The 26,565-nt window shown below is 35.3% G+C and overlaps 1 protein-coding gene across 4 annotated transcripts in view; it reads left to right on the top strand.

The window, feature by feature from the left end:
• Positions 1-3,863: 3,863 nt before the first annotated feature.
• EPHA3 (EPH receptor A3) overlaps positions 3,864-26,565 on the top strand; it is a 365,049-nt gene continuing 342,347 nt past the window's right edge. For all 4 annotated transcript variants that reach the window (XM_079922037.1, XM_079922036.1, XM_079922038.1 and 1 more), the window contains exons 1-2: positions 3,864-4,019; positions 22,372-22,436. In XM_079922037.1, coding sequence (XP_079778163.1) covers positions 3,932-4,019; positions 22,372-22,436 — 153 coding nt within the window. In that variant the 5' untranslated portion in view covers positions 3,864-3,931. The remainder of the gene's footprint in view (positions 4,020-22,371; positions 22,437-26,565) is intronic.

The raw sequence follows: 26,565 nt of genomic DNA, 5'->3' as shown, positions 1-26,565 counted from the left end.
CAAAGCGAGAGAGAGTCATGGACATATATACACTACCAAACGTAAGGTAGATAGCTAGTGGGAAGCAGCCACATAGCACAGGGAGATCAGCTTGATGCTTTGTGACCGCCTAGAGGGGTGGGATAGGGAGGGTGGGAGGGAGGGAGACGCAAGAGGGAAGAGATATGGGAACATATGTATATGTATAACTGATTCACTTTGTTATGAAACATAAACTAACACACCATTGTAAAGCAATTATACTCCAATAAAGATGTAAAAATAAAATAAAATAAAATAAAAGAGGCCACAGCATCTTAGTAAGAAAAAAAAAAAGAAATGGCATCAAATCTCAGCATTCTGCCTCTGATTTTCCCTCCTTCACATTCAGCAGTGGTTCTCAAATGTCAGGGATCAAAAGGATTACCTGAAGAACTTGTCAAGTTGCAAGTTCTTGGGTCCCAACCTCAGAGATTCGGATTCCATGAGCCTGTGGTGGGCAGAAGGGATGTACACTTTTATTTTTATTGTTTTTAGAAACTTTATTTTCCGTCAACCTATTTCCATTTTAGAAGTTTGTGGAAGAACAGGTTAAGACCATTCAGTGGTTGTTCCTACCCACTCAGGGGCCCGAGCAGTGGGAGCTGCAGGCCGTTCTTCAATGGCGGGCTGAGCACTCCAGTCAGTGGGGAACTGCTGAATAGCCACAGAGGGCACCTGCACACCTTCGGACCAGTCCGTCACCTCAGGCTGAGTAGCAGTGAACTCAGAAGCTGGAGCGTTCCATTCACCCTGAAATTCCTCCTTGGTCACAGCTTTCTCAGCTGCCGCCTGCTCTTCCTTTTCAGTCTCTTCAGGATCTCTGTAGAAGTAGAGATCACGCACGACCTCCCATGGGTGTTCACGGGAGATGGTGCCACACATGCGCAGAACTTCCCGGGCAATCATCCACCACATCAGACCCACTGAGTGAGCTCCCTTTTTAGGATCTTACAACAGGATACATCAAGTTAGTCTGAAAACAGAAATGCCTGCGAGGTCCTAAGTGAGAAATAATGGAGAAAAACAGAAGAAAACACAGGCCATTTTAAAAATGTTTTTTCATCTCTCCTTAAAGCTTTCATACATTAAAATCATACATTTGTAGCAAGTATTACTATCAAACTCCACTCATTGGGCCAGAGACCCTTGTGGTGTTAGCGAAAAACTTGCCCGTCAGGTAGCACACTACCTACACTTGTGAGTTCATCGGCCAGTGGCCTCAACTCCAAGCTCTAACAATGTGCAGGGGATGTGCACTTTTAATAAGTATTCCAGGTACTTCAATAGCAGGTGGGCCCTGTACAACAGGTGGAGATGCTCAATACTATCAGTATTTTTTTTTTTTCCTAAAACCCAGATATGATCAAGTTCTTACTTGCTGAAACGCTTTTTATGTCCCTCTTTCATCTAGAATATATTGTAAAATCACTGACATGTGGCATAGAAATTTCTGCAGTTTCCAATCTGCCTTTCAAAGAACATCTCCTACCACTCTGTTCCCCCACCTCTTCTCTTTCCTGTATCCTAGCCCTTTTGGCATCACATATGCTCTTTGCTCTATACATGTCAGATGCTTTCTTTTGCCCTGACTTGGAAACTATTATGATTTTGTTTATGTTCCATCTGCTTGCCTGCAGTGCCTTCCAAACATTCTCCAATTAGTAGACTCCTACTCATCCTTCAAACTACAGCTCAGTTATTACTTTTTTGATGAGGCTTTCCCTGAATTGGCTGCCCACACCTCTATCCCTCCTCCTACTACTTTGGCTAAATTCCTTGCACCCCTCTGTTTGCTGACATCATTCTTTTTCACATCTATTCAAAGTGGCATTCAGATTATGGAAACTTCTTGTTACCCAATGTCTCTTGAGCTAGAGAGTCTATAATTGAGAGATCCTATATTATTTACTTTCTATTCCCAGGCCAGGAATTGCTTTTTACTTATTTTCACACTATTGTAGCTTCTTTCAAACATGAATGCCTCTTTCCACAGTGATAAGCAGTTTAAGTGTGAAAAGAGAAGTAGTGTAAGGGGAAGCCAGTATACGTGGATATCAGCACATTGCCATGTTTTTCCAAAATGTTTTTAAATTGCCACTTCCAAATAAGGCTTTATTTTCTTTCAAGTTTCAGAAAAATTTTATCTAAACCTAGAACAATGGAAAGAATAAAATTGTGTTGGAACTTTAAAAAGTGCCAGAGTCACCACTATCTGAATCTTCTGTTCAGTACCTGGCATTATTTTCAATTCTGACAGACTTGAAGGGGGTTCTACAGCCTCCGGTGACATAATGTGGGAAGAAGTTAGAGATACAAAGTAACAAGGCACACACACAAAAAGTTAGCAGTCACTCTTTTTTCCTGGCTTCCTCTACCCACCCACCCCCAACCGTTGATCCCAGCAGACAAACTAGTATCAGAAGCCACTTATTTAAATTCATGTGAAAATCATGTTCTCTCATTAAAAACATAGTGTTTGTGAAAAGAATACTTATTAGCAAGGCCTTTCAAATCCTTGTTTAGATTCCACAACTTAAAGCTCTAAAATTGATCACTGATCTTACAGCTGTCAACTTACCTTTACTTTCCAGAGTTGTGCAAGGAATGTAAGAGTCTTGTTTTCTGTTTAGAATAGGAAGAGATTGATGAGCGGGAGGATATTTGAGTGATATTTTCTGGGGAATATTTTAAAGATATGCAAGAATAGTTCTCAAAATAGAAATTACAAAATTATTTGGCTGAAATAGATTGCAATAATGTTGTCCAGCAAGGGAACCGGAAATAAGAGAAACCATTTATAACCGTGGAGTAAAGTAAGTGAGAAAGTGTAAGGACACTATTATTTAGTCTTTGGATTTGGAATGCTAAAGAACAGCTTCCAACTATTATCAGATTGGAAGTGGCTGGAAAGCTAAATGGGAAGCTGTGAATAATGCATTGTTTATCTCACAGAACTCAGAGATCCGAATGCTAGATAGTGAAGGAGGGAGGGTAGTGATGTGCTGTCAAGAACTTCAGGCTTGACTTCTATTACTCTTATTTATACCCACAGCATAGAACAAGGGATGCGTGCTGACCTGCAGCTATTCCTAGGGCTGGGTTTGCTCACTTCCTTAGGATGCTGAAGGTTACTTCCTAGTTTGGAAAACCAAAGTGCACTTTATGCACACGGAAATCCTGTGCCAAATCTCTTTAAAAAGTCCTGACACCACTTGGTGTAGAACTGAAGAGACTTTCTGATCTGGGGTGCGTATTAGTGTCTTTCTGCGCCAGAAAGAGTTATGCGAAGAGTTATGATCCCATTGAACACAGTGAAGGAATAATACCAATTTTCCTTTGAATACAATCAACAATCTTTTCTTTTAAATGAAGGGCTCCTGTTCTTTTAATAACAAACGTTTCTCTGGCATTTCAGTTTCTTTTCCATTCACTTTGCCATATGACACTCTAGCAGGGTTTCTGGTTTCTTCAGGGGATTAACTACAAGAGCATGTACTGCAAACAATAAAATAGCTGCTTTCCATTGAAAATAAGGAGGGGGTGTTTTTCTCTCCCCACCACTACTCTCCACCACCGCACCATCATAACTTCGGGATTTCCTGCGCCTTTGGTGACGCCCGCGACCCCCACCCCCTTCCGCCCCAGCTCGGTGCTTCAGAGCTGTCTGCGAGGCCGCGCGCGCTGTCCTGTTCTTCTTCAGCGCTCGCTTCCGACGGCACTAGGACCCTGGGATGTCCCTGAGCGAGGTTCGAGGAAAGGCAGCCAGACTCCTCCTTATCTCCAGTGTCAAACTTGACATCAGCCTGCGAGCGGAGCATGGTAACTTCTCCAGCAATCAGAGCGCTCCCCCTCACATCAGTGGCATGCTTCATGGAGATATGCTCCTCTCACTGCCCTCTGCACCAGCAACATGGATTGTCACCTCTCCATCTTCCTCCTTCTCAGCTGCTCTGTTCTCAATTGCTTCGGGGAACTGATTCTCCAACCTTCCAATGAAGGTAAGCCAGGTACAGCGACGCGCACAGCCCTGCCCGGCGGGGCTAAAGCTCTTCCAAGCACGTTCGCACCGAAGCCTTCTCAGGTCGTCGAGGTCCCTCCGAATAAAGCAGTTTGCTCTCAGAGTAAACGAAAGAGGTGCTTTTATTTTCGGCTGTCTTCTAAAACACTCTAAGAGATAATTTTGGATTGCCTAAACCTAAAATGTGTTTTAAATCTGATACCAATTCAAGCAATTATCTTGTTTGCCAATTTTAAGCAGAAAGAAAGAAAAATCCTCCAGTTTTACAACCCGGTATGTTAATTGCCAAATAGTCATGGCAGTATTTTATTTCCTAATTATGACCATGTAGTACTCTGAGAAGTTTAAAAGAATATTCCACCCTTCTCTCTAGATTCTTTAGTATGTTTAAAGGTAATGACAGGTTGTTCCAACTTAGGATCATGGCATTTATGAATGGGCTAAAGCGAAATCAGAGTTTGTTGAAGCGGAGATGTGTGTGTGTGTGTGTGTGTGTGTGTGTGTGTGTGTGTGTGTATTTATGTTGCAACTGCTGTATTGAAGTGATGTGTATCCCGCCAGGCGGTGGTTTGCTCTGTGGTACAGGTTCTAATTAGCAGCATATGCCACGTTAACATAAGTAATATTTGCAGGAATTACAATAAGCTGAGATTGGATTTTCTTTGTTTAAGGGCTTATATACGAATAGGAGAATGTATTTAATGAATAGTGGAAACTCCTGGGTAGGTGTAGTAAATAACTGAACAACAAATTAAGAAAGAATGTTCATATGCAGCAAATGGTATTTCCTTAGTGCTGGGTTATTTATTTTCCTCCTAATGGCCATTCATCCCTTTTCAATGGATTAAAGTGCAAACCTAATATTAAGGACACCAATGTTTCCTATAAGATTTTATGCTTAATAGAGACATTGTCTTTTTCCTGTATACCTTTTATGATCTATTCCTAATGATTTGTGAATATAATCGCTAACTCTTAAGAAAAACTTTTCTGAATAATTGATTGCTTTCAAGCAACACTTACAACTTGGATTTCCTCTTAATCATTTTGAACTTATAACAATAATATTTAGCAATTTAGCAATACTGAGAAGTTGATGTGCAAATGCTACATTATATGTTATGTCACTAACTAAAAAATATATTGGCAAGCCAGTACCGTTGTATATTGTATATATTATTTTTTAAAAACACAAGTAAAAACTCAAAAATATTTAGAAACTTTTTAATTAAATATAAAAACTGCCTCTCATATTTGGTGACCTACTTTCACTGCCAATAGAGCAGTTTAATTTCATTCTTTCCTTAGTGACTGCTTTTATCAACTTGGCAGATTTCATTAAATTTTTTATCTTTTTTTAATTGGGAAATTTAAAATTCTAAAATAAAAGGATCAAGAAATTATCTTACCTTCAAGTGAGTTTTTTTTACAAATCAAATTAACATGTTTATTTGAAAGTAATGGTCAATCATTTTTTATGAATGAAAGGCAAGCCTAGTTATCTGTATAATGAGTAACATACAAGTATGTTAAAATTAGTGTTTATTCTTTTTGTTTCTTTGAAAATATTAAAGTATTGATAATAGCTAGAAAACAGTAATATTATTCCCATATTGCTATGATAAATTGTATTTCTCCAGATGGAATATTTATAAACTATTTAGATAATGGATTTTAGTGAATTAATAATGCACAGGGATATAGCGAGTCATTAATGAGAGTCATTATTTTTGTGCAAAACATAACCTTTCAGTAAATTGCAAGAGGAAAAAAGGCCTTTTAAACTTATTGACACTTATATAAAATTAATGAATATTAATTTAATGAAATAGGAATTATCAAATGCAAATTGCTTTTAAGCCACACCTTATGTATATTTGGGTATATAATGCATATTATTATACAGGCAGGTACACATTGACAATATGTATATAAAAAGGTGAATATATTCAGAAAGCTGACATAATTACATTTAATTTGCTTGGGCAAAAGTTTATCTATCCATTGTTTGTGGGATTATTCTTTCCAGATCACGTCCTATGGTAGTCTCCTTTCTCTTCTGAGGTCATGAAGGGAAGATTTGAAACAAAATGTAAAATGAATGATTTAACTTGGGTAATATTTGAGTAAGATTTCAAATATTAATGCAATAGCTTGGGACATAGTAGTAGAGTTGAACAACATGAAAAGTGAAAAATCCAAGTATGTGCCAAGATTTCTATGCAATTCTTCTAACAATGTTATTTGAATAAGAAGCAATGCTTATGAAAATTCATATATTGGGTAGAAGGAATAATGATAAAATGAATCTCATTAATAAAGGTTTCTAATATAAATTTTGAGAACTGAAATACAAAATACTAGGTTGTATTTAAAATATGTTAAAAATTATATTTCAACACTATAGAAAATTTACTAGAAATTTACTAAAATTTATTTTGCAATCTATTATGAAGATAGTCATGATAGAAATAAAAGAGAACAAAAACCTAACCACTGAGTTAATTGCTAGGAAATGTGCCATTGTGTGACTTATTTTTTAAATTTGAGAATTGATAATCAAATATCAATTTTGAAATGCCATGGGTCCATGATAAGAGAAAAATACTTAGAAAAAAAGTTTAGTATGAACTTTCCTTTTATTAATCCAGTTACAGATAACTTTCTAATATGCCTTCAAGAAAATGATTCCAGATGATACTTTCTATGACTGGCCTCTTTGATGACAATTATTTATAATTTTGATGGTTATTTAAATCAAGAATTGGCCTATATACTTATATAGAAACTTTGCAAAAGCTGCAGGGAACTTTATTAAAATCTTACCAGGTCTGTTTACATGACACATCAAGAAAAGACTTCCATGGGAAATCAACTACTTTTCATGACAAAATAGGATTGTTACATTATGTATTATTAGAAAAGTTTATATATTTGCTCCCTGTTGCCATCCCAGATGGATGATGATAATGTTAAATAAAAATAACTTTACAAAGCGGTTAAAACTTGATATAAAGTAAAGAATCAACTATTGTTTGTATAATCTCTTTTAGCAGTGGATAAAGTAATCTCTTTAGACACTTTTCTACATTTGAAGCTTTCTGAGGCAGAATGCACTTCTTATTCATCAGTACATAATATACTAAATAATTTTTCTATCCAAAAGTGTTTGTAATTTAGATTAACATTTACCTATAGAGTTCTTTACACTGGAAATCAGTTTTCAAAATTAAAGTGAATAAAATTCAATCTTCATATATATACTACTTTTTTTGGGAGATTTTTATAGGCGTGGTAGGCACACTATATGAAATGTATTTCACTGAACGTAAGTCACTTAAGTACAAAAGGATACTATGTGATCGTTTAAAGCTCAAAAGTAAAACTTAGAGATGAACACTGTATGCTTCCCTTTGAATATTAGGCAAATGATGGAGACATTAAACATTAAAATAATAGATTTTTCCCTTTTTAAAAATCAGTATGACTTGGCCTCATTTTCATGTATAAACACTTCCTCAAATAATAACACATTGTGGTTGAAATATTAATAGAGAACTAAGCTGTCATATCACCTTTATAGTTATTTTTTAAAGAGAGTTTACATTTGCTTTTAATAGCATTTTATCATTTTAGACTAAATAATTGAATGCATTATACATTTTTGTAATTTAATAGCTTTCCTAATGGCTCGCCCCTACTTCCCCCCAACAGTTATAACTTTGCTATTTGCCTGGAGGTAGGAGAAACCTTAATTTCACTATTTTATAACCCACAACAGTTAACACTTGACCTAGGTCATTAACAGGATTATCAGCAAATTTGTTTAAGCTTTTACTGACAACCTGAATTGCTACGATAATATTTTGATTGTGCCGGAAAGAAACTTCTTGCAACCTCTCAAAATCTATCATGAAATTAATTCATTCTGAATCTATATCTTCCTAAAGACTAATATTGATAATAATAATTCAAGTGGGGAAATGTCCACTTTGATACCCCATTCTCCTCACTCTTATGTTTTATATATCACGCCATTCTTGTCCTTGTTATAAATGAGCAATTAAAAACTCTTAAATAGTAAATATTCTTGCAATAACAATAGACTTATAAGTACAAACCAGCTTCATCATAATTGAACAGATTCAATTTTATACTTTCTTATTATTGGTGCTGTAGTTAATATGATTTTTCTACCCATTTTAAGATATAAAGTCAATTGAATATGTTTATAACTCAAAAGCAACTGGAACCATAAAAGGGAAACTACATATAACAAAACAACATTACCCCGTGTGATTATGGTGCATTTTATATAAAGTTGTCTTTCCCATGAAACACTAGTAATTGGGAGCTACAATGAAAAGTACATAAAATGAATACAAACATTTTAAACAAAACGTTGTGTACAATCATAACTTAAAGGTATTTTGTTAACATTGTGTAGTAGATTTATGGAGTTTCATGTGAAGATTTTTATTACTTGAATATAATTATGGTTTACTCTTTGCTTTTATAAACAATTTAGTAGTTTCACCTTGACTCATAAGAAACTTATTATCTTTAAAGAAAAGACATAAGATTTTTTATCGTGTCTATATATTATCCACATTTTAATATTCAAATTTTGGTGTGTTCTTTAAGAGTCCTTCACTTTTAATAGTTTCTCAAAATAACTTTCTTTATGAAGATCCCTAAATGTCAAAATTGTTTCTGAAACTCTGGATTTTTTCTGAAATAAAATATATGCAATTTTTAAATATCAAATAATCAGTTACATATGCAAAGGATTTTTAGAGGCAAAACATATTTCCACAGTATATTTGATTTACTAACTTCAACACAAATGGAAACAGCAAGAACTCTTCTTGAGAGTTACATTCTCCAAGTCATAAAATCTTCAAGAAAATATTAATAAAACTTTCCACAAATCATCAAAACTCGATAAGTTCTTACAGACATTTACTTACTAGGAAATCTGTGATGTGGGTTACCTTTGATTTTAGTCATTTTCCAATGATTTTGTTTGGCATAAATACTAGATGGAAAGAGAAATATGTATTTCTTGGAAGAACACTGTTTTGCAAATCATTTTCTGTCAAGATCCTCAACTTTATTTTTTACACACTTGTCTTTAAAACTTTTAATAAATCTTGTTCTTTTAATTCCTGTTTGATAAAAGATTTAGAAAAATAGATGCAGGTGCCCCCTTTTTGATTCTGTTTTCAGAGATCTGGATTTTATCACCAGGGAGGGTCAGAGCAGGGCTTTTACCAAGTGCACAAGTAGCTTTCCACAGATTTTTCAAATAAAGGGGTGACTGGTGGTGTAAAACGTTCATTATATTATTCATCCAGGTATACTGAAAACCAGGCTTTGAAATTTATTTCTAAGAAATTTGAAAACCTTAATTCTTCTGTAATGACTTTAGAAATAAAAACATTCTTGGACGTTTATAAAATGCAAAGGATTCCAAGACACAAATCAATCTAGGCAGACACCCCTCCTGGAAATCAGTGTGTGGGCACATGTGCACCCCTTGATTTCACTCTCTGTGTCTATTACCAGCTCCCTAAAATCAGGTAGTTCTTGGAACCTGGCAGAAGTTTTCCTCTTGGAAAAGTCTGAAAGTCAGCAAGGTTTAGTTTGCCTCCTACCAGCTTTCTGTGAAATTAAAAAAAAAAAAAAGTAGTGGATTACAAAGAGGAAAAACGTCTTTGCAAGAGAATAGAAAATAAAAAGTCGATTAGAAAGATGGAGAGGTAGAGAAATGCAAAGGTTCTAAAACCAATGATAATATTTGTCTTTTGCTTAAAAGAAAAATATTTACCACTTCAAACATCTGGCTAATCAATTTTTAGTAGATCTCTAAAAACCTGCGCGCACACACACACACACACACAAAAGGGTGTGTGTTTGGGGCGGGGTGCGGATTTGAGGGGCGTTGCGTGCTTTTGTTTCTCCTCTCAAGTTTACACACTTTTGATTTTTCCCCTGAAGAAAATATTTTGTCTAGGAAAGTTTTGAGAGTGTAAGCCAAACCCCTTTGGAAGCCTGGGCGTATGCATGTGGAGGATGGATGGAATCAAAACCAGTTCAGCAGTAAAGCCTCCAACTTGGAGTGATGTTATTAAACTGCAAGCCCTGAGTGGGGAACCCCCTCCCTCTCTTCATTTTAAACCATGTCCTGCTGTTCCAGTCAAAGCAGAGGGTGAAAATCCACATAATCCAAACCAACATGGTGAAGTCAGAATAATAGGCGAGGAATGAGGGGGAAAACAAGTGGCAGCACTGTACAAATAAACTGTTGTGAATAACCTTAGCCATGAACTGGGGTGGCCACAGGAGGTATGATGGCGCTTCTCTTCTTTCGCATCACACCTCCCACATTTGATAATGCAATACTGATTAAATTCCAAAAGTGTGCCCTGAGAAATTTTAGCACGAAACAGAGCTTTACGGGGAATTCCAGGGATATGGCAACTGAGGGATGAGCAGGCGCCCTCGCGGCCACCACACCCACCACCAGGGCATCTTAACCTCAAACTCGCCGCCGCCGCCGGGACCAGGCTCATAGGTGCGGCGGGGAAACGGAGTCTACCAACAATTCACTACTTTTCACTCCTCATCGGATTCAAGATGGGATCAGAAAAGCCCATCTCCGGGTCCACGTCCTCCAGCTCAGTTCAGCCCTCGGGGTTCGGTGGTTCTTTGTGCGCGAGCGTCTCCGCGCCCGGCGGCCAAAGCGCGCTGCCCGGGCGCTGCGAGCTAGAGCGGCCTCCCGCAGGCGGCGGGCGGCGAGCACGCGCGGAGCCCCCGAGGCGGCCGGCTTCTTGCCGGCGGCCGGCGCCGGGCGCTGGTAGCCCGGGCGGAGGCTGGAGCCACGGGAGCTCGAGGGCGCCAAGTTTGGCGGAAACTAGCGCCGGGCGTAGGCGGGGCGGGCGAGAGGCAAACGTGCGCCCTCTGCCTGCGACTACGGAGCTGCTGGCGCTCGGAGAGGTGGCGTCCTCCCCAGCACCTGGACTCTCCTTACCTGGGGAGAGCGCGAGCGGCTCGGACGCGCCAGGCAAGTCCCGACATTCACAACAGACTCTGACCCGAGGTCTCTATCGCCCCCACCCTCAACTCCCCACCTCCCCCTATAGCTGGCAGTCTTTGCAGCTTGGCGTCCATAGTTGGCGCGGTCTGCCCTCCTAAGTTCCGGCCCCGCGAGGTGACAGGTGCAGGAGAGGGACAGGGTTCTCCAGGGTTCACAGAACTCCCTGTAGAGTTGGGAAAGCGCCTCGAACCCGGCCCGCTCGGTTGGGACGAGCCTGAGACGTCCATTGTCCTGCTTGCTGCTGTGTTTCCCGACCCCTTTGCTGTTTCTTGAATTTTCAAAAGATATCTCTCTAGACGAAAATGAAGAACTTTTTTTTTTCAGTTTTCGTTAAGACCATCTACTGATGCCACCTGTTAGGGCCCTCGGGAGAGCTAAGGGGCGTGTTCTACAAACCCACTCCCCACCCCGTGCACAATCGAAAGTTGTCTGTTTTCCCCACAGCCCCATATTTGATTGGCACCATTTTTTTTAATGAAAACAGGATTTTCCCTCTTCTGATTTTGGGAGTAAACCTGGAATGGGCCAGGAAGGGTTTCTGCGAGCGGCATTACCGAGGTAGGTTAGTAGTTGGTTGATGTTGATGTTTGTGTGGTCATCAAAACTTTAATGTTTTTCATAAAAGAATTGTTGAATCCAGGGCATTCCAAGACTAAATATGGCTTCAGTGTCATGCCCAATAATCAGATAACAATTACACAGAGTTCCACTGGCTGGAAAGATTTTTCCCTTACATTGTCATTGAGTACGTACTGTACCTCATTTAATCTTAAAGCCGCACTAAAGTAGGTATTATGATATCTCCCATTTTACAACTGAGGAAACTAAGTAAACTCATCGTAATAAAGTAGTAACTGAGCCTGGCCCTCTCTTGTCTGTCTTCTGATTTTAACCTCATATGTTTTCTCCTGTACACAAATGCCTGTAAATTAAGGAGGTCTCCTATTCAGGAAAAGCTCTAGCTTCTCAACCTTAATCCTACTGACTATACTAATGTGTCTTGTTGACTCGCAAGAAAAATCTTAGAAGTACTCAGAGTATTTGTGTGAAAAATCAGACTTCAAAGTACTTTCAAAAAAGTACTTCAAAGAGTACTTTGAATCTGCAGTGTTTACCCTCATAAGGTATGATTATCTGCATAGGTTGGGGACTCACTAAGAATTAAAGAAAATTTGATGTGGACAGAGGAATAAAAGATGTGATCTGTGATGTGTTTTCTTCATACATTCTTACCTCTGTCTTCCTTTCCTGACCCTCAGACACTCCTTTCCTCACCCCGGAAAGATTATTGTCAAGAATTCCATACACAGAGATTGTGAGGCAATTATCAATATAACCTGGATGTGATTTTTTTTAGATTTATATAATAAAAATGAAGTGTGAATTAACTATTGGAATTGTCATAAAGGTCAGTAATGGGTGGAAGTAGAACTTGGCCTAAAAAGTAGACTTTAATTTCTATGGAAACTTTCCCCTATTTAAAAGATAATTTATATATTACTTAAGATGAGAAAATAAATTATAAAGATTTATATCCTCTTTCATAAAAACACTTGTACTCTATTTAAGTGGAGGCATTGAGAAAAGGTAGCTAAAACAGGGTTTTGAAAGGTAGCAAATTAAGTTGGGGGCAATTATATTTTTCATGTGGGTGTTTCAGCACATATGTTTTGCATTAATTACTGCAATAAATTCTGTTAACCTGGCAAAGAGCAAAAATAGCATATTGATGACATCAGGCTTTCAAATCAGAAAGCTGCTTTCAGTACCTTGCTTTCTTCTCTGAAACATGAGAAAAAAAGTTTTCAAACGTGTTATCATTTAGGTTCCCTATGAGTTTTCTAACCACTCAAGCTATTGCTATTGGCACATTTTCCATGAGCAAAAGCAAAGGCTTAGCAACAAACTTTTGTTTTCTCACTTCTGATGGATTAGAATCAACAACTGTTTTCCCTACTATTTAATGTTCTAGTTCATATATGATTTTGCAGAGCTCTCTCAAATCAAGAAAATGTAATGTGACTTCAAAGTCTCCAAACTGAGTTGCCTCTTGTTTTAAGACAAAAATTCTTGACAGATTACCCAGTGGGGACTGGAGCAAGGGGAGAAGCCTGGGTTAATTTTATTGCTGATAAGTCTATTTAATCAATATGAAAATAGTTTCATCTTGAATTTTCTGTATATTCACTAAGGGGAGGTTAATTTATCGTCTTTAAAATAATAAAGGTAGATCAATAAATTCTGCAGGTCCAGTAAAAAAATAACACCCATCCCCCCCGCTCCCTCCCTTGATAAAAAATGAGACTTTAAAATTTATTTTTTGCCAGTGATAAAGTTAGTTAGTTTCTAATCAATATGAAATTTAGGCATTCCCTATCTATCTCAGGAAGAGTACGGGAAACAGAGAACAGCTTGTTAGTAGTTAACAGATGCTTTATTTCTTGATTTTCAAAAGTAATTTAGCAATAAATAAAATTCTATAGATTTTAGAAAGGTACTTTTTTATTGCATATGATAGCAATCTTCACACTGAGAAGTTAGGCTGGGAAGCTGATTTCCAATCACTTCCTTGTAGATTGTCTAAATAATCCTCTGGTTAAGCAGAACAACACTCTGAGGAAAAGTCTATGTGCAACACTGTGTGTGAGTGTGTGTATGTATGTGTGTGTGTGTGCATGTGTGTGACCAACAGTATTGTCCCCTTATGTAACTGAACCATTCCCTTTAAATTTTCCTTTCCAAAGGTGATCCTTTGGAAACTCAAGTTCTACTACCCTAGCCCTAGTGAAAACATTAGAACTCTATATTTAATTTCAAAGGCATAAATTTTAAAAAACATTAAAATGAATTAAGAAAACTGTTAAGAAAAAAATTAACTCATCTTTCATACTGCAATAATTTGGTTTATTTACCAAACAGTGCACACCTGAGAATTAGTTACTAGATTTTGGAAAAGAAGGTTATCAGCATGTTGAAAGGCCTTGAAAATAACAGCTTAGTTGGGACTACAAAATGAATACTTACATAAAAAACTTTTAATATAGACGTGAAAGTCATAAAAAGTGCAATATGAATCTTTACAGAAGATTAGCTGCCTAAAACTGAGTCCCTGGAATATAAGGAAGATTTTTTTTTTAAAGATAAAGTTAATAATAACAACAATAAATTAGTAAAAACAAAGAGAGAAGACTAAATGATTTGCCTAAATTTGTGTAATAGGGATAATTATAACCCAGATTTTTTTTACTGCATATATCTAGAAAACTTTATAAATAATTTGAATGAATGCATAATAAATACATATACAAGTAAAAAGCACTTTTGAAAGAACCAAACATTCAGAAATAGCTATTTTAATAAGCACATATCTAAGCTCAATGTAAATTCTGTGTGAACATATACATGCACACACGTGTGTATTGGAAATGCACATGATTGAATATCAAAAAAGACCATCCCAGAACAGAAGCTTCTATAGGTGCTATTCATATTATGACTACACTACCAAGAAAAAACATTGAGATTTGTCTGAATTCTGCATTCTCTTGCAGTGATAAATGAAGTTTCCTGACCACCACAGCACTAATTGTTTGATACTTTCCATTGACACTATGCTCCTAATATGAAAAGTAAAGGGCTAGAGTTTTGAATTAAACTGATAGGCATGTGGCGCTTCACTGGATCCTTTGTGAGCCTTTATAAAGACCCATATTTATACATTGAAGAGTTTGTTTATATGTGTGTGTGTGTATGTCTGTAGACAACAGTCATGGTGTATGACATAAAGTCTAGATGTAGATATCCTCTAGAATATGATGAAGTCCAAGCTATATCCTGATTTTAATTTTCTAGAAATTTAAACCAATTTATTCTGCATTGGGCTTCTTTTAAAATTAAAAAAAAGTTTTGTGATATAAAAATGTCCAAAGAATGCTTTTTTTTATTTTATTTCTTTTTAATATCTTTATTGGAGTATAATTGCTTTACAATGGTGTGTTAGTTTCTGCTTTATAACAAAGTGAATCAATTATACATATGTTCCCATATCTCTTCCCTCTTGCGTCTCCCTCACTCCCACCCTCCCTATCCCACCCCTCTAGGTGTTCACAAAACACCGAGCTGATCTCCCTGTGCTATGCGGCTGCTTCCCACTAGCTATCTATTTTACATTTGGTAGTGTATATATGTCCATGCCACTCTCTCACTTTGTCACAGCTTACCCTTCCCCCTCCTCATATCCTCAAATCCATTCTCTAGTAGGTCTGTGTCTTTATTCCCATCTTGCCCCTAGGTTCTTCATGACCTTTTTTTTTTTCTTAGATTCCATATATATGCATTAGCATATGGTATTTGTTTTTCTCTTTCTGACTTACTTCACTCTGTATGACAGACTCTAGGTCTATCCACCTCACTACAAATAACTCAATTTCGTTTCTTTTTATGGCTGAGTAATATTCCACTGTATATATGTGCCATATCTTCTTTATCCATTCATCTCTTGATGGACACTTAGGTTGTTTCCATCTCCTGGCTATTGTAAATAGAGCTGCAATGAACATTGTGGAACATGTCTTGTTTTGAATTATGGTTTTCTCAGGGTATATGCCCAGTAGTGGGATTGCTGGGTTGTATGGTAGTTCTATTTTTAGTTTTTTAAGGAACCTCCATACTGTTCTCCATAGTGGCTGTATCAATTTATATTCCCACCAACAGTGCAAGAGTGTTCCCTTTTCTCTACACCCTCTCCAGCATTTATTGTTTGTAGATTTTTTGATGATGGCCATTCTGACCGGTGTGAGATGATATCTCATTGTAGTTTTGATTTGCATTTCTCTAATGATTAATGATGTTGAGCATTCTTTCATGTGTTTGTTGGCAATCTGTATATCTTCCAAAGAATGTTTTTAAATTGAAATTTAATTTAATCACTACACTTTTTGTTCCCTATGTTAAAATTTGAATCCTTATATCCAAGGGACTTCCAAGCACATTTTTATTTTGAAAATAACTACTATATTAGAATTGTTTTGTAGGCCATCTTCTACGTTCTATTCCATTTTCATAGCCATTGTTCAAACCCTGACTAAACAGATAGCTTACATTTAGTAGTCAAAGGTTAATAATCAAGCGATATAATAAAAAGTATATACCAAGACAGCCTGAATTTATGGTGTGAAGGCAAAATATATGTGCTAATGCTTGAGTGCCTATTTGCCCTAATGATTATTTATATAATTTCAAATTGAAGGATATATTTTCATTTTTCACTTTTTAATCTGTCAAAAAAGTCCTTTCAAAGTAGAAATAAACAATTTTTTCTGTTCTAGAACACTTTAAAAAGCTAAAATGTGTTGAAAAAGTACAATGTTTACATAATCATTAATGTTCTGCTTTTAGTACGTTACATTTTGGGAAACACATTTCACTTGTCTAAATGATTCATAATATAGGTTGACGATGCACAGAAGCAAAGAGACCTGCTATTCTAGGGACCATTATCAAAGCTGAGGTTGTTAATGTAGTAAAACCTCATTGACAGTAGAACATCCCCACTCATTTATTTGAAAGAATTATTTTGTTATAAGAACACATTCCCAAGGGATATTTTAATAGCTGTTTTCTCCATAAGAGTATTAATATCAGAGTGACCTTCAGATTTCTCAGATTAAAAAGCAAAAAATAGAAAATTTTAACACTTTAGAAACAACACAGAGTTAACATTTACTGAAGTATCCAAGTTTCAAGTGGAATTTTGGTCTGTGTTTCTGTTATTTCCTTGAGCTGCTGTAGTCATGAGAACACAAGACATCTTACTGTAAGACTATGTTTTGATTCCAATGACTTCTTCCTGCTGTTGGCAAAGATTGAAATGCGGCAGCTAATTACAGTTTCTTCTTTAATTAGGACCTGCCTGTATAGAAGTTAATATAAAATTATTGCCCAGGAAGAAAAGCTAATACGAAAAAGTTGATAGTATACCACCTTGTCCAGAAATCTGCTTATATCCCATAAATAAGCCATTGATACCATGCAACAAGAGGGTTTTCACAGAAATGTCTAGCACTACACACTTTTAAAATTTTTTACATAATTATTTTACTTGGTTATTTGATTGAGAAATTATCATAAATTTATACTTCTATGACACAAAATGCCTGTAAAATTTAACATAGATTACAAGAAGTTTTATCTATCCACAATTAGTAGATTTTAGTTGACTTCATTTATAGTTTAAAACATTTTTATAAGTTTTAGTCTGTGAAATACAATACTAATGATCTATTACAAAGATGTTTTAATTATATTTAGTTAGAAATAAACATAAACAGGAAGTCTATAGGAACTGTTAACTAAGAATATATAATCCTAGTAGATAAAAGTTATGTTGAAATAGATAAGTACATTAATAAAACTGACTTCTCTAAATTTCTTCTCTGTGGCATACCTGGGTGTGTACAGTAAAAATGAAAAGCTGAGCTTTGGTGGACTCCTGTCAGCAAATACATCTTGATTTCTTGATTCCATGTTATGGTTGACCAGAGTACCATACAGTGAATTACAACACTGAGATCAAAATGTATTACTTCCTGTATTCTATTTGAGACATTTAAGTATAACTTAGGAGCAGATTAAAGGACTCTTCTGCTATCTGTAACCTAGAGCAAAGCTACTCTTTTCATCATAACAGAAAGTGATGAAAATGATAAAGATAAATAGTGTACAAGAAATGTGTCTGGGACAATTACAGTGATGGCACAAACAGGAAAGGAAATGTCATTATTTTTCAGTAAAAACAAGACAAAGTCAAAGGATGGGTTTGTTTTCTGCTGTAGTGGTTTCATAGTTATTTGCACTTGGTTATAAAAGCACCTTGTAACTGAAGGTTTTACAAGAAAACATGTCTATTATTACAAGTCTGAAATTCTTTAGCCATTAAACCCTACTTGTCACCTTGACATTTCTAAATGTTTTCTTAAATGCAACTATAGCATTACCACAAAGCATAGATATGTTATTAAATAATTGAAATGATCTTCCACTTCAGTAAGAAATTGTGGCATTTAATTTTAAAAATTATTTTCGTACTATCTGTATATTTGCAGCACCTAATCTAAAAGATGTGAATATTTGTTTAACTCTTAGTCTTTCTAAGTGGACAGATAGCCACTATGAATCAGAATTTTGAAATGCTCTTGAAAAATCTTGGTGTATTAATGATTCTTTAAATGTAAAACTCCAGAAATTTATACCTAAAGTTTTTAATCTGTCCTTACTAAATGAGAACACTTGTTGCAAAATCTTATTTTAATGACTGAGTCCTTTAAAAATTTTTAATGAATTCTTATTAGTAAGAAGGGAAGGTGGTATATAAATTCTTGGCACAGATAATTCTTTATGATGTTGTCAATGCCAGTGAGCAAAGGAGTAGACATTTGATTGTCTCTTCATTATTGTAGAGGGTAAGAAGGGAAGAGAGAACAAGACTCCTGAGCATCTTAAATCCGTAATTCAGCCAAGTGGGAAAAGTGACATAAAGATCAGTGGCAGGAATGACAGCAAGGGTTCCTTCTTTCCAGAAGCACTTACAACCAATATGAGCCAGTTTACCCTATACTTTGTTCTTATTCCTTTACTTCATTCTACGCCTTCTAATTCTCATCAGACACCACACATCATTTTGACCAGCAAATCTCGTGTTAGTGCCCACCTGAAAGCCAATTCAAGGAGACTGAGTGAAGATTCCTTTACTGTTTTCATGAATGTAAACCCCTTCACCTATTTATACATTTTTTTATATTTAAAAGCAGTGAGACTAGACAGAGTAAAGCATGTGAAAGACATCCAGAACCATATCCATCCAGACTCCCCACAATGATTTCTTTTGCCAAAAACTCCTATTTATATCTCAAGTGGAGTTCTAACACTTCAAAATGTGTCCAATTTAAATCACTTTTAGAAGTTAATATATGCTACATAGCTCTTTGAATAGAAAATATTCTGAAATTAATGAAATGACATATTTTCTGTTACAAACCAAAAATATTTTGAAATCAACCATTAGAATATGAAATCTGGTAAGAGACCATTTATATCTTTGGCAAATAACTTAGCATGAGGCAGTCATTAAAGAATTAGTCTATTGATATATTCCCACCTACCCTTAAGAATAATTTCCTAATATTTTTGTTAAAATTCATAATTGTAAACTCAAAAATTTTAGCAATTAAAATAAATATTCCATGTTACAAAGTGTCATTAAAACTCAGACTACAATATGTTTGTACATCACAATTCTATCTGCCCTGGCATTTGAATAATGGCACTACTTGAAAGGCTATGATCAGGTCTACAGCGTTTTTGGGAGAGGAAAAGCATTAGTAACTAATGTTCTTGCCCATATCAGTGTGGGGTTTAAGATATTGCATTGCAAGGTTAGATTTAGTCAATGTATCCAGAGACATCACTCACAGCAGGTTGACTTTCAAATTCCATTAACTTTTCTCTTCTTCTTATCTCAATTATGCTGCACTCAAGATTGCTATACAACAGATCACAGGAGCCTTGAGGTTTATATCCTGGCAAATTCCAGTCTAGTAACCATTGACTTTAAGTGGCTAGAATTCTTAGACTGTGTTGTTCTTATTTGGCTATAAACAAAAGCACTTTATAAACCACAAATAGGTGCTTTTAAAAAGTGTCTTGATGTCACTTTTCTTCTCTATTAGGCCATATATTGATGGTTGATTTCCAATACCATTCAGAAGATTTGTATTGGAACTGTTGTTAGATAATATTTTAAGTTTACAAGAACATTGAATCTGTATAGCATGTAATAACCTCAGGTGGCTTTAACTAAATTTATATTATTTGATCATCACAGCAACATTGTGAGATAACCAGTGCAGACCTAATTATGTTTGATAGATAAGAGGGTCAGAATCATGAGTAATGCTGCTAATTGTGTGTTCCCTCATTCATGCTAAATGGAGTGCACTAAAAATTCAATTTCTGAGTAAATGAAATAAATTAAATTAATCTCTTATACCAATTTTAATTGACAGTGCAATACAATTCTTTTTGGTTTAGCTTTTCTCCTTTGAGTTGAAACCAAATGCTGATGTGATAAAGCCAGTCCTTTTCCCCTCATCATTATCATCAGAGAAAACTTAAGGGTATAGTTCTTTAGTTAACAACCTACGTTCCAATGAGTAATTTACTAAGTGGAGAAAATATTTATATCTTCCTTGCCTCAAACACTTTTTTCCTCTGGTTATTAATACTGAAATTAAATCAACCATTCATCTTAGCAGGTGGAATAACATATATCCATCATTTAGTACATATTCAATTATTACATACACACAAAAACATTGAATCATTTAAACCCCTGAAGGTATTACAAATGTGATCCAATGATTTATGAATACTGGCCCTGTAAATTCTACGATGCAAATCCTGTGTAAAACTCAGAGAAATCAACTGCTGAATGTGATAGAACCAACAACTGAGCTAGGTATGTCTATCAGAATAAATGTTGGTAACATACTTTAAAGGTGAGGATGTATTCTCATATTTTCAAAAATTCTTTAACATTATGTAATCTGAAATGTTATCCGTGACATTAATTGGTAGAAGTTTTTTTAAAAATCATTTTCTAGAGATAATTTCAATATAATTAAGCATACTGTTAATTTCCAAACTGATATCCTGGGAAATAATTCCATTATGGAAATTACACTATGTAATCCATGCAGCAACTATCTTCTTTTATCTAAATATAATTACTTCTCACTGGGATTAATTTATTGTGAGGGGAAAAAAGTTTAATCATTAAGGAATTCCAGTGTAATAGGTTAAGTTTATGTGTTTTTTTTCCTCTGAGAACTTTATCTTTTTATCTTAATGATTAGGAATTTTTCTTATACTCATCTAGTATATTTATCATCTAACCAGCTAACCAAATATCTTCTTTTAAAAAGCAGTGCTTGAAAATTTAGAATTCTAACATCAATCAAAATAATTCTTTTTCTTAACATTTATATGATTAATGTTTCCTTTGTAAGAAAATAATTGGGATGATTAAAGAAAGGGTGGTGCTTTTCATGCATCAGGAAGCCCTTTATTGACAACACATGGTCATGTTGTGCTTTGCATGTATTAACATTATGTTTTGATTTGTGAATATATGGAACCCTTCAAAATGACTGTCTGTTATTATACTTATTGATTCACCTGCTCTGGTTCATGTTAATAGTACCTGCATATTTTATGTAAACTTCTTCTACATCTTCCATTAATCAATCATGGGGTTGTTTTCTAACTTAGAAGAAGGATGTGGAAAAACTATAGTTTCCATTATTTAACAGATTGACAATCAACATGAGCCCTTTGTTATTAATTAAAGTTAAAGTATCTTTTTATATTTTACTTTCCAGTCCATTTCAAATTAATACTCTCTGGGTTGAAAATAAATCATTTGCCTTTCTCTTTTAATAATATATTCAAAATGCAACTACATTCTTATTATATTTTATTATTCATCAGACTTTTTAATAACTAGCACAAAATTCTGAGTGAAATCATTAAAGTCTTTGGGTAACAATACCCTTTTTAAAGAAGTAAAGCTTTACAAAGCGCTACGCTATTATAATACATATTTTTGCTTTGGCTTCTCCTCAAATTGATAGCTAAGCATTTTGTTCATTACATAAGTACACAATTTATACAGTATTTATTATAGTATGTTTGGTTTTGGCCAGGGACAATATGAAGATGTCATATCAAAGTATGTACAAAAAGAAATACGATTCATTATGGAAGCATACTTAACTAATTTATAGTGAAATCATGTCAATTTATTAAATTTAATGGTCTTTGCAGTTATTTTGATTTCATGTTAACATTAATGTTTCCTATTTTGTATTTTTATAGTGTCCTCTCTAAACCTGTAATTATTCTGTCAATATATTAAATATACAATATATATATATATAAACAAACATAAACAGTTTAAAAAGTCACAGAAACTTTTGATCCCTTAACTTTCCATGTGGTTGCTTTTCTTTGTAATTCCCTTCTTCTACTCATCATACACATATAATGAGAATGAACAGAGTCGTGTTTTTTGAACACGTTGATATTATTATATCAGCAACAGACAACATTAACTTGACAGAAGTAAATAGAATTCATTCCTTTCAACTGTTTTTGTGTTATCTGTGTTTTCTTTTAGTCGATCTACTGGATTCAAAAACAATTCAGGGGGAGCTGGGCTGGATCTCCTACCCATCACATGGGGTGAGTTTGGTAAACTATTGAAAGGAACATGATTCTTCTGTCCATTGCCTCTCTTAGAGAGCAGGAGGAATTATTGGGAACAGGAATTCCTGTACTTCTGATGACAAGTTGTGCTTATCAGTATATTCAGTACATGGACTAACACAGCTTAGTATTTGTATCCAATGGAACTATTGAGAGTTTTGAAGTATTTTTTCCCCTTCTGAATTTATCAATTGCTTGAATGAACTAACAGTTTAATTATTACTACCATCATGCAGATGATCTAAGCGTGATCACCTAACATTTTTTTGTGATGTGGTCAAAACAGGTGAGTTGAGGAGAGACTCTAAATTTTAAGTAATGTAGAAAGTGTGTATTTGGAGATGGTTGCCTCCAGAGTTGTAGCCTTAAAATCAACTGTGGTGACAGTTCCACATAGGGTAGGTATTTGTGAACAGTATAAGCCTGTGTTGCCTTAATTTCTTTGCTTAAAGTGCCTTCAGCTTGTCTAGATCAGTTTAAAACCGGACATTTTATTTAGGAAAATATGACTGCCTTTAAATTCTAAGCACTGTATATACCTTTAATCTTTTGTCAAGCCAGACACAGATTACTGAGGTGTATAGCATTTTGGGACCCGAATATTTATGATGAGCCTTTGTGTGAGAAAATTTTCCTTCTCTTTTTTCAGAAAAAAGAGGGTCGTACATTTGGAAATTTTTTGTTCCTACAAAATTGTACAAAAAATGCCTAAACATATCTGTTTTGTTTCCAAGGATAGGCTGTGGAAAATGCAAAGTGCTATTTAGGAATATTTGTGATAGGAGTAAATGTGTATATTCCTTTTTTTTCTAGGCCAGCCTCTTTTCAAAGAGGTTATAATTACATCGACTTAGTATTGGTGTTCAGTCTTTAGATTTTTGTGCCTAAACATACTAATTTTTACTACCAGCTTCTTCTTCCCCGACGGATGTTTTGCATCAGGGATACTTCATCTATCTGTCATCTTTGTATCTGCTTCTCTTCCTGGTGCACCTTGACACTGACATGATGCCAAAACCTATCACATTATCAGGCCTTGTTTAGTTGCTTAGAAGGGAAGAGTATGAAGTAAGCCAAGGTTTGGTTTTCCCATAGGTTTAAAAGGAATCAAATGGTTAGGGTAAAAGCACATCCTGGGTAGTCATAACGAATGAGTTGAAACTCAGGATTGAGCTGGAAAACTCATTTAAAACTCATCATCCAAAACTCAAACCTAACTTTGATTTTGATTTTAGAAATTTGAGTCTTTCATTACTCCATTAGATAACATATCATAGAAACTTGCTGCCTAAGGAGATATGAAAAGCAAAAACCATACTGATACTTTACATATATATATATATATATATATATATAGTAAACAATAAGTTAATTTGTATATCAAAGCAGCAGTCTACCTCTTATTTTCCTTTAAAGAAGGTATAAAGAAAACACATTTCTCCATGTTGAGAATTTGGGGAAATGAATTCATTTACCTTGTTAATCTCATAGATTTTATCATGAACAAAGTTCACTTTTACTTCCAGAGAAATGTTGGGTGGGGAGGGATGTTCTAGAACCTTGCCACACACAGTGTACACATGCACCAACCAGCAGAGTCCAAACCTGGGAGATTCTTAGAAATGCAGGCTGTCAGGCCCCACTCCAGATGAATCAGAATCTGCATCTTAACATGGTCCCAGGTGATTCCTAAGCACATTAAATTTAAGAAACACTCCTCAGGGTAACTGGCCTCTTGACTTTTCTCATCTCTTGCCCAGTTTCCTACCTCCTTTCTCCTAGGAATCGCTTATGGTTTTCTCATGAACAGTTTTCAGTCTCTCCGTTAGCCTCAGAAAGCTGACCTCAGGCGCTCCGGCCTCCTCTTCATTGCTTTCCTGGTTGGTCTTCTTGCAGCTGTTACTTCACTATTTCAGATGCATTAAATGGCCTGAAACAGCTAGTCAGGTTCTCCAAGCTTATCATTAAAACCAGCAGGGAGAAAAAAAAAAAATCTCCTCAACAGATCGTGATGTTTATAATACCTTAAGCTCCAAATGATTAAAATAAAAGAAAAACCAAGTATGTGAATTATTGTCTTGGGGTGATTTGTAGTACATTTTTCCTTTAAATCTTCCCCCTGTATTATGTTAACCATAATGTCCATGAGGAAATAAGTAGCACTAATTTAGAAAATGTGACATTAATATTCATTTCGTTTTGAGAAACTGATGATATTCTTGAGTGAAAGCTCAATTCTTGAGTCAATTTAAGTTTGGGATTTAACATCTTTGCTTGTACGATTGTTTGTGCCTTTAGATTCAATTAATCATTTTTATTGCCTGATCATTGTCATTTTCAATTTGACAAGGATAGAGGAATTTTGTGTTTGTTTTGGTTTTAAAGGGAATAGATAGTTAAATCAGTAGTGATATCTATGATGCAAGCTTTTCCATAAAAAAATGAAATGATAGCTGGAAACAACTTTGAACTAGTCATTGTTTTAATTAATTAACCCCAATAAGTAAAAGTGCATCTGTTTGCAGGTTAACTAAAATATAAACCTTGGAGGAAAAAATTATAACAATGTCAGACCATACTGAATTATCGAAATATCCCACTCTCTTCTTCTTTTCTTTCTTTCTTTCTTTCTTTTTTTTTTTTTTTTTTGGTGAGAACATTTAAGTCCTACTTTCTTAGCAAATTTCAGTTTTATGATATAGTGTTATCAGCTATAGTCACCATGTTATACATTAGATCCTCAGGCCTTATTTGTATAGCTGAAAGTTTGTACCCCTTTACCAATCTCTCCCTATATACCCCACCCTCACCACTTTTCTACTCTGTTTCTATGGATTTTTTTTTTTTTTTAAGATTCCACATATGAGTGATACCATGCAATATTTGTTTTTCTCTGTCTGGCTTATTTCACTTAGTGTAATGCACTCAAGCTCCATCCATGTTGTCACAAACGACATGGAAAATCCTGCACTTTTGATTTAGGGCAGTGGTTCTCCATGTGATGAGGGGTAGATAAGGCAGGAGGCGATTCTGATTTTGCCCCATGGAGATATTTGTATGGAGATATGCTGGTTGTCACAACTGAGAAGGCAGGGCACTACTGGCATCTGGTGTGGAAGACCAGGCATCCTGCTAGTCTTTGTACAAAAAACAGGGCAGCAAAGAATGATCTGGTCCAAAATGACAGCATCCAGGTTGAGAAACCCTTGCTTAGGGTTTGGATAATGAAGCTCTCCAGCAGGAGCTATGGTCACTCCACGAGGAGCTGGGATTGCCAGCAACTTCTCTAAGTCCCAACGATACTCCCATTAGAAGCTCTAAATTCCAAATCTTTTGAAATATAAATTTTAAGAAATAAGCCAATAATTCATTCCAAATTTGAAATGAATCTTTCGTGGAATGATTATATCACATGAGCCATATAAAATTAATGTATTTTGTGGAAAATTGTCAAGAGTGACCCATTCCTTCATGTATATGTTTTTCTATTTCTATTTACCCTCTTCCCCAGAGATATATTCATTCATAAAACCTTACAATTAACCTATGCGATTTTCTTGGGAGGATTACTTCTATCTCTATTTTCAAATGGTGCTTCAAATCTTAGAGGAAACCTGGCAGAAAAGTATGGTACTATACTATTAGGCATGGGACAAATTCCCCAAATAAGTATCTGTGAAGAAGTTTAATGAAACTTTGGTTTTCTCTAAATGAATTTCATGAAAATAATACTCAAACTTGTAAACTGAAATTATCAAGGGGGTCATGAACAGCAGTTCACTTTTCAGTAGAAGAGTTTTATTTGACATGGATATTTTCTGGTAGTAAGTTTGTTCACTTTAATAAATTAGACAAGCAATTAACCTTCTCTGGCCTTGTAAATTATGAATTATAATTTTTGAATTCTGGGCTTAATTATCTTCAGAAATTTTAGTAAATAGTTCAATAGTTTGAATATTCTTTGATTTAGGGGACAATCAACATATATCAAAGCCCATATATGTTGCTGGATTACAATGTAGAAAGAGTCCTTGGTTTACACATGACTAGTACTTAAATTGATTGATTGACTGACAGTGTCTTAGTCTATGTATCACCCCAGAGG

Source organism: Stenella coeruleoalba, assembly GCF_951394435.1.
Source record: "Stenella coeruleoalba genome assembly, chromosome: 5".
Lineage (NCBI taxonomy): Eukaryota > Metazoa > Chordata > Mammalia > Artiodactyla > Delphinidae > Stenella > Stenella coeruleoalba.
The sequence above is the reverse complement of the archived record's forward strand: the minus strand, read 5'-3'. Positions and strand labels throughout refer to the sequence as shown.